The following is a 10,000-nucleotide window of genomic DNA, read 5'->3' on the forward strand; positions in this document are numbered from 1 at the left end:
CTGAAAACAGTCTGCTATAAGGTCTATTACCTCTCTGAAGAGTAAGTATTGGGCTGTTTGAGAGAAGCAACAACATGCTCAGCGCTGAGTGTAGCCTATGTGGTTTGATGTACAGTTAGCCCAACAACGCTGGAGCAGGAGTCAAAACTGAGTGTGCTAGAAAACCCTGTCAGTGCATAGGTCAGATTTAGAGTTATGGTGCTCAATCACATTTCCCAATGGTTTTTTGTATGTAATTGTTTTATAGCAGGCTTTCTCAAACACATTGCTATTCAGAAGAAGAAAAAAAGAACGAACAATTGTTTTCTTCCCTTTCTCTCTCACTGTGGCGCCTTTCTGTTATATAGACGCCACCTATTCTTATAGAACGTCTCACTTGCGATGACTGTGATGTATACAGTAAATGATTCACTAACTTTAGATGAATGTACTTATTGTAAGTCGCTTTGGATAAGAGCATCTGCTAAATGATTAAAATGTAAATGTACTCTATGTATTCATTCTGTTATCTCAAATGTCTTTGTCAATGTGCGTTTTAGTTTTTCTCCAACTGAATGAGATGAACTTATTTACCCCTCTCTCTGTCTGAGTGTTAAGTGCAGAGAGAAAGTGCTACTTGAGAAATCCTTAAATGTCATTGAAGTGGGAGGATTAAACATCTATCCGCTGAGTGAGTCTACACTTGGGTGAATAAAAGAAACTCTTTTCTTTCAATTGCATCCTTGTTTACTTCTCCGTATCCTGGCTGTGACTGTTTTCTGTGATTAGATGGTGTGGTTGCAGACTGTGGACAGGAGTGTGTGAGAGGAGTGTGTGTAGTTGGGTTTGACAGAAGTGTGTGTGTGTGTGTGTGTGTGTGTGTGTGTGTGTGTGTGTAGTTGTATGTGAGAGGCGTGTGTGTAGTTGTGTATGAGAGAAATGTGTATAGTTGTTTGTTAGAGGAGTGTGTGTGAGGAGTGTGTGTGAGGAGTGTGTGGCCTCGGAAGAGAACACAATGACAGCATGTTGGGCTTTGTCCGCCACAGAGTCATGAATGATTAATGCTGAGAGACTGCTGGACCAGATGTGTCTAAGAGTGTGTGTGGAGTAAGGTGGGGGAGGAGGGGTGCTGGGCACAGGGAGATCTGTCATACACACACACATGCATGCGCACGTGCAATACACACACACACACACACACACACACACACACACACACACACACACATTATGTAGCACCTGTACATTCTCACATACTGTGTGTACCGTATACAGGCATTGGATGGACACAATATTAATTCTATAACTCTTGAGCGTGCCTTTTCATAGGTAGAATGATGACACCCCAACAGTGCTCTGGGTACAGTATATTAGTGTGGTGATTTACTGTTCTCAGAGGCATTGAGGTTACACACACAGTAGCTATACATAACACTGACATAGGCTAACAATGCTATACTGGATTTCATTGGTGAGAGATAATGTCTGGATAGCGGAGGTCCCATGTCAGCAGTGACTGTGTTAAATGAAGCCATTGTAAAGGGTTTATAGACACAGTTTACAGGTGTTCCAGTTAAACACTGCCTACTGAGAGAGGGATTTTGTCATAATACTGTATGAGTTGATTGGAGTGTCTGCAAGGACATATTTCCAGAATGAATGGGGCCCCATGGGACCCAAAATATGACTACTCAGTATCTAAGGAAGCAACATTATGTAACTAAATACTTTCAGGATTAATCAACTACTGTACACCCAAGGTCAAGGTCAAACACATCCTCTCTTCTCTCAAAAGGATTTTCTCTCAGTAACTTGTTTCTCCTTCTCTCTTCTGTGGTTCGTTCCCCTGCCCTGTGGGCTCCAAAATATGACTAGTCAGTATCAAAGGAAGCAACATTATTTAACTAAATATTGTCTGGGCTAATCAACTACACCCAAGGTCATGGAAAAACCAGGAACACATTTTTAAAAAAGTGGAACGTCCCTTTAAAGCAGGAGGCAGCAACTAGTGGCCCGTGGGCCAAATCTGGCCTGAAAACTATTTCATGTGGGCCCTCAAGGTTTTTCCTATTGAAAAATCTATCTGTTAGCGTTATTAGAAATGCTAGTGGAAGCGGATGTCTGCTATCTACTCCCACTAGCATCGCTAAAAATACTAACTGAGAGTTTGTGGTTGAGAGATGTTCATAACTAATAAATATATTCAAAAACTGTCTTGGTGAACTGAGTAAACCCTAGGTAATTAAAAAATAAGGTACACCTTCAAAAAGAGCAAGCTATTCTTTAAGCAGTTTAACTTATTTGCTAAATTACTGTTACTTACAACCAGTAAGTTGGTTCAAATAGTGATTGTCTATCAGTGTAATCAAGGTATGACATTTTTACACCATTGTCATAAATGAAATGGAGGCAACTTGTCAGATGTTGTGGTACAGCCAATAGTTATATTATCAATTTAATTTATTATTAAATTGTTATTATTATTATTTATTATTAATGTCAATTTATTGTGAATATTTCCAGCCGCCCAACCATCCGCTTTAGAAAATGAATTGGCTCCAGGTAGCTGCCTACCCCTGGTTTAAAGGTATTGCAGTTGAACATTCTGCCTGCTGTACCCCCTGTAACCTTTCCTCAGCACTATGTCAGTGATGTGTCAAAGTTAGGGACAAAGCCTTTAAAAAACTCACTTTGAACCTCGACACCTTTCTGATGTAAGATGTTCTCCTCTGCTACGGGAAAAGTGAGGTCTCCTTAAAACTCTCATATGTTTGGGAAACAGTCCCTCCTAGGCGACTATCACCAGCCATATGACGTTGGCCATGATAGCAGCGTTGTCTTGGTTAGGTAACAATGCCTGTTATGCCTGCTATGATGACTTATAACATTTGTGATGTCATGCTTATGATAGCATTTTGCAGGCTATTTGACAAGGGGCCCTGTGAAGTGCTACTGAGTTTGATGGGTCTTTTTTGATTGCATGCATTCCCTGCACGTTTTCTATCTATATGATTTCTGTAGATGTTATGTCATCTTGCTAAAAGCAAGTGGCCCTTTGGGAATAGTCGTCTCTATTATGTAATGGGTTCTTCTAAGGCACAACACAACCTTTCTCTCCTAGTTACTGAGTGCAAATGTCCAGGGCATCTATTTCTGAAGTGTGTGCTCTCCTCTGACTCATTTAGAGCAGTCAACAGCAACAACCGCAGTGCTCAGGTGTTGTGAGACGAGCTTCTTTTCACAGTGTGGGGCGAGGGGGGGGGGGGGCGAGGGGGGGGGGGGGGGGGTTTCTCTCTTTTCTACTCTCAAAGGGATTTTCTCAGTAACTTGTTTCTGCTCCTCTCTTCTGTGGTTCTTTTCCCCTGTGAAAATGGGTCACCTTTCTTCTGTCAGGAGAATGCCTGGGTAAGTATATCCTCTACAGCTGCTCTCTCTGTGTGTGTGTGTGTGTGTGTGTGTGCGTGCGTGCGTGCGTGCGTGCGTGCGTGCGTGCGTGCGTGCGTGCGTGCGTGCGTGCGTGTGTATGTGTGCAGATTGCTACATCGGAAAGGCAAGGTATATGTTGAAAACGTCCCATCCATATACCCCACCCATCCATATACCACATCCATATACCCCACCCATCCATATACCACATCCATATACCCCACCCATCCATATACCACATCCATATACCCCACCCATCCATATACCACATCCATATACCACATCCATATACCACATCCATATACCACATCCATATACCACATCCATATACCCCACCCATCTCCTGCAGTATGCATGCAGGCAGTCTGTCGACTTTGAAGTGAACGTACAGATCTACTTCAAACAGGAACTCACACACTTTACTTTTCACACAGAGAAGTGAAAAAATTGCTCTTTTCCTGCATCCTGATCTTGCTTCACTGGCTTCTCTCCATCCACCTCTTCACGCTCCAAGTCAATGAGAAATACCCCTCTAGAACTTTCTATACAAGCAAGACTGTGGCTGTACATTGAACTAAACTCCTTCATAGGCCTCGTGACATTAACTAAACTCCTTCACAGGCCTAGAGACATTAACTAAACTCCTTCATAGGCCTCGTGACATTAACTAAACTCCTTCATAGACCTAGTGACATTAACTAAACTCCTTCATAGGCCTAGTGACATTAACTAACCTCCTTCATAGGCCTAGAGACATTAACTAAACTCCTTCATAGGCCTAGTGACATTAACTAAACTCCTTCACAGGCCTAGTGACATTAACTCAACTCCTTCATAGGCCTAGTGACATTAACTAAACTCCTTCATAGACCTAGTGACATTAACTAACCTCCTTCACAGGCCTAGTGACATTAACTCAACTCCTTCATAGGCCTAGAGACATTAACTAAACTCCTTCATAGGCCTAGTGACATTAACTAACCTCCTTCACAGGCCTCCTTCATAGGCCTAGTGACATTAACTAACCTCCTTCACAGGCCTAGTGACATTAACTCAACTCCTTCATAGGCCTAGTGACATTAACTGTTAATGACTGACACAATATTACATGTACTGTACAGTAAAACACACCGTCTACAGTACCATTGTAGAGTCTAATAAGACGGCAGTTACAATACAGAGGCTTGGCAACAAAATGTGGCTATGTTTTGTGAATAGCAAAGCATATCTTAATATTAATAATCTGACTCCAAGTAATTTAATTAACACTATGTGCAAAGAATGATTGAGTTTCTACTCATTAGTGCAAGAACGGTCAAATAGAATGAATCAAATGAGACTTTAATAAAACTGTAAACTTATACAATTATTACAAATACTTAATAGAAAAATGTTACATTCAAGCCTCAATGGTAAATGAGAGAGAGAGAGAGAGAGAGGGACAGACCACACGATCTGTTTAGTGTACACACAAACCACGACCTGGAGCTCTGACCAGGACACCAAGGAGAGAAAGAGAGCCAACTCATCCCCTGCCTTCTGCTTTTATCCCCTGCTTCTACTATAGTATTTAAATGACGAGCTGTTTGCAAGGAGAAACAATGAGACCTCAATCCTAGTCATATCACACCTCAGCATCAACGCATTCCAGAGGGCTTATAAAACATCACAGGAATCACAGTCATTTGGCCCATCGGGGGAAGGGATCTCAAGGAAGAAAAGGGGGGCATCAGGTACAGCGTCATACAAATGCAACACTCTCAATGTCACTCATGTCATGGCACCATAACACAGGAGCTGGGTAGGCGGCTCTAGTATACACACTGTAGTATTATTACTATTGTATACATTGTTTATATAGTGTGCTATTCCATGTATAGACTACAGCATTGTATTGTTATACTTGTTATACTGTAACAAGGTATTGTCATAATGCAGTGTAGTGGTAGCCTTCACTGGTTATACTGTATGTGTTATTACTACAGTGTAGGTGTTTATAGACAGTTATTACTAGTACTATAACGAGTATAATAACTGTTATACTAATAACAGTATAAGGGATTCGTTCTCATTAGGTGTTTTCATACCGAGGTGTATTACAATAGAGTGTTATTAAGATGTTCAACTGTAAACAAGAGGGTGTTATTAAGATGTTTAACTGTAAACAAAGTTGTCTTACGGAGGTGTAGAGGTATCCATCGCTGTTCATGCCGATATAGAGCCCTGTTTTAGTGCTCTGGATGGCAACTATCCTGAGGCCCACAGGAATCAAGTTGAACTGCACTGAAAGAGAAAAAAGAGAGAGGGATGGTGGGAGAGAAAGAGGGTGGGGGAGAGAGAGCTGTTAGAGCAATCTGCCTGACTTTTTGCAATGATACTTTATGCTTAAAGAAAAAGACATTTAAAACCTTCTCCCATTCCATTGCCTCCTCTATCCATCAGAGAGAGATACTGTAGGGAAAATAAAGGCCTGTTTCTGATACTGAGGTCACAGAGACCTGAAAGTGACAGTTCAGCATTCCTCTGTTTGAATTTCACTGGAGAGAGAGAGAGAGAGAGAGACAGAGCGAGAGAGAGAGAGAGAGAGAGAGAGAGAGACAGAGAGAGAAAGAGAGAGAGAGAGACAGAGAGAGAGACACAGAGAGAGAGAGAGAGAGAGAGAGAGAGAGAGAGAGAGCACGGCTTAGAGCTTCCAGAATGCATTATGGAGTGACACCCTACATTTGTGCTGAATTCATTTTAAAGTACACAGTAAACACAGCCTCCTCTTAATGCAGTTCACTGGATCTCTTCCATTTTGAACGTGGATTTCCACTGTGCATAGATTTCCATAAAAATGCCTGGTCGGTGTAAAAACACTCTCCCTCACCCTGTGTGTGTATTCTCGTCAGAGTCTTGAGCCTGGGATGCCCTCTGCGAGGAGGGATATACTAAGTGACATGTTAACTTGAGCGATATTGACAAAATGCCCCTCAGCCACACAACACCGCAGGAGCCATGCAAATTTAGCCAACGCCTCACAGCATCACCACGACCATTGCCGTGACAACGAAAACCCTGCAGCACCTGATGGGCTCACAGATGCCAGAAATAATATCCGAGGACCCGTTCAGAAGGCGAGCGGAGTCTACAAACATCAACAACGACATCAACAAGAACAACAACAGGAACAACAGCAGACAACCACCACCTCACTATCCACTAATAGAGACCTCTCTCCCTAAAAGAGAGTGATGAGGGGAGAGAGGGTGAGAGATAGAGTGTGCTGTGCCGCCCTGCCGCCTCTCTCTATCTCCGGGCCCTGCTTTTATTTGCTCTATCGATCCCTGAATCTCAACTAGCCAGTTTGGCAAATGAACAACGTGTCACTGAAGACCACGGTGGTAGATGACAAATAGAAGAGAGCACACAGACACAGTCCCTCTCTTTCTCTCACACACACCAGGCCACACTGTCCCTCTACCAGGCCACACTGTCCCTCTCTTTCTCTCACACACACCAGGCCACACTGTCCCTCTCTTCCTCTCACACACACCAGGCCACACTGTCCCTCTACCAGCCCACACTGAATATGTAGCAGCCAGGCCAGCGCCCTCTCCCCACGGCGACTGTCTGTCTATGACCCTCTGTAACCCTGGTCACTGTGACACCACACTTACACACAATATTGCTCTCTCTCTCTCTCTCTCTCTCTCTCTCTCTCTCTCTCTCTCTCTCTCTCTCTCAATCTCTGCTTCTCTCTCTTGAACACCTTTCTCTCACCTGCATCTCTCTCTCCCTAGCCCACTTGTCTTTCCTATATCCCCTTTTTTCCCCATCCTCTCTTCCTCCCTCTCTTCTACCTTTTTTTTCACTTTCTCTCGTTTACCCATATGTCATTCGCCACTTTCATTTATTTCCCTCCACCCTTTTTCCTCTCACCCTCTCTCCTCTCCTTGTATCTGTTTTCTTCCAGGCAGCGGGGTGCAGGCTTCAGTCATCCCCCCATCCCATCACGTAGAGCGGGAGTTTGTCCTCCTTTCTCTCTCAATCAAAGGCGGCTTGCTTATCGTATGGATTACACCACTCCCTGCCAGGATAATAGGTCAGGCTGCTGTTTCTCTGTTTCTCTGTGTTTCCTCCCTTCTCTCTCTTCCTCCACACGCCAATGAGGGGCCCGCTATATTAATTAAAGTCTTTTGAGTGAGAGACGGAGGGAGGAAGAGAAGGGAAAGGAGGGAGGCGAGAGAATGAGAGAGATAGGGAGCTTTGCCGAATCAATCCTGCAAGTCAATTTGAAGCTTGAGATCATCTACACAATAAATAAAGGAGAAGAGAAGCGGGTTAGAGGGATGAAGGGAGGGAGGGTTGAAGGGAGGGAGGGAGGGAGGGAGGGAGGGAGCTGGGTGAGATGGAGGGTAGGCGCGCAGAGGGCATCAGTAGGTCTGTTGTTGTTGTTGCAGCCTTGGCTTCTTCTGCTCTGCTGCTTCTCTGTTGTGCTTCTTCTCTCCTCTGCTGCTCCTCAGCTCTGCTGTTCCTCTACTCTGCTGTTCTGCTGCTCCTCTGCTTTGCTGCTCCTCTGTTCTGCTGCTCTTCTGTTCTACTGCTCTTCTGTTCTGCTGCTCCTCTGCTGCTCCTCTGTTCTGCTGCTCCTCTGTTCTGCTGCTCCTCTACTCTGCTGCTCCTCTGTTCTGCTGCTCCTCTACTCTGCTGCTCTTCTGTTCTGCTGCTCCTCTACTCTGCTGCTCCTCTGTTCTGCTGCTCCTCTACTCTGCTGCTCCTCTGTTCTGCTGCTCCTCTTCTCTGCTGCTCCTCTGTTCTGCTGCTCTTCTGTTCTGCTGCTCCTCTACTCTGCTGCTCCTCTGTTCTGCTGCTCCTCTACTCTGCTGCTCCTCTTCTCTGCTGCTCCTCTTCTCTGCTGCTCCTCTACTCTGCTGCTCTTCTGTTCTGCTGCTCCTCTACTCTGCTGCTCTTCTGTTCTGCTGCTCCTCTTCTCTGCTGCTCCTCTACTCTGCTGCTTCTCTACTCTGCTGCTCCTCTACTCTGCTGCTCCTCTGTTCTGCTGCTCCTCTACTCTGCTGCTCCTCTGTTCTGCTGCTCCTCTGTTCTGCTGCTCCTCTACTCTGCTGCTCCTCTGTTCTGCTGCTCCTCTTCTCTGCTGCTCCTCTTCTCTGCTGCTCCTCTGTTCTGCTGCTCCTCTGTTCTGCTGCTCCTCTGTTCTGCTGCTCCTCTACTCTGCTGCTCTCCTCACAGGGAGAACAGAGGGATTAGCAGTATGTGTCGTGTCCAGCACAGAGATTAACAGGTGGACAGGAAGTGCTCATCCTCCTCTATGTTCTGTTTGTGAGGAATGTAGTAGTTAAAGGGATATTATGCTTTGACGAAGGAGCTTACTCCAAAACACGTCAGCAATAAAACATTTTTGAGGCACCAGAACCACTTTTTTATAAACGGTTAAAGGGATAGTTAATCAAGATTTTGTAATTTGGTTGAACTATCCCTTTAACATTGAGGTGTTTGTGGGGGACAGGACGGGACATGGTGGATCAATGTTTGGAGCAGCAAAGTGGACTTGTGGATACAGTAAGTCTGGTTAGCGTTATGATGGTCCAGTAACTGATGCTCCTATGATGCTCAAAGCTCAGTGTATGTTAGCTGGGACTGGCTGTCACTCTCTCATCACCATGGCAAAGCTAAGGGATGTGAGCTTGGTGGCGGATGACAAGCCTCAGAACACTCAAACATCTCCACATCTGGGTTCAACGCCCAGGGAGACAGACAGATAGAGGGGAGGGGGTGAGGGTGGCGGTGGGGAAAGGGGAGGGGGTGACTAGGGGGTCAGATACACACACACACATCATCTATCCTCTGGCCCCCTCACACTCGCTCTTCCTGTATCTTTCCACTCAGTCCCTCTGCATCTGTCCTTTCTGTCCTATGTCTGCTCCCTCTCTCTCACTGTGTATATCCACCACCTCGCTTTACCCTCTAACTTTATCTATAACCTCTCTCTCTCTCTCTCTCTCTCTCTCTCTGTGTCTCTCTCTCTGTCTGTCTGTCAGTCTGTCTGTCTGTCTGTATATCTATCATGCCCTGCCACCCTCTGTGTGTTTCCAACCCTCCCCCTGTTCCCTCAGTCCATTTTTTCTGCTCTCCCTCTGGTTCTCTCTTCCTTGATTTCTTTTCTCTCAATCCCTTGTTCACATAGTCTTTCATCCTCCCCCCTGTGAAACTAATATCTCCCCGTTTTCTCTCATCCATCTCTGTCTTGTTCTACATCTTCTCAACACTCCTTATCCCCCTCCCTCTCTCTCTCTCTCTCTCTCTCTCTCCCACTCACTTCATCTGAATGTTAGAAGTACATTTCAATGCTTTCATCTACCACATGCATTTCCTTTTCCTTGAGTGCTAACTGTCTCTGAGCGCAAAGTTTCCTTGCCTTTTAAGTTGTTCAGGCTTCCTCTATCCATCTTGTGTTTCTGTGGAATACAGAGGCGGTATTGAGAGATGGTATCAGGCAGGATCAATTCCTGAGCTGAGAGAGATTAATGAAGTTTTCCATCAACAGGGGAAATAATAATTGAAGGGGATACAAGTCAAGGAATAAAGCTCACTG

General features: G+C 44.9%; 1 protein-coding gene across 1 annotated transcript in view; it reads right to left on the bottom strand.

Annotated features, from left to right (window-relative positions):
- The window catches only part of fgf11a (fibroblast growth factor 11a), a gene marked incomplete at both ends in the record, with an annotated part of 28,869 nt that overhangs the window by 9,619 nt on the left and 9,250 nt on the right, over positions 1–10,000 (bottom strand). The window contains one exon of the mRNA XM_083684052.1: positions 5,585–5,688. Within this exon, the coding sequence (XP_083540178.1) occupies positions 5,585–5,688 (104 nt within the window). The remainder of the gene's footprint in view (positions 1–5,584; positions 5,689–10,000) is intronic.

This window comes from Argentina silus (genome assembly GCF_951799395.1).
Source record: "Argentina silus genome assembly, chromosome: 1".
Classification (NCBI taxonomy): Eukaryota; Metazoa; Chordata; class Actinopteri; order Argentiniformes; family Argentinidae; genus Argentina; species Argentina silus.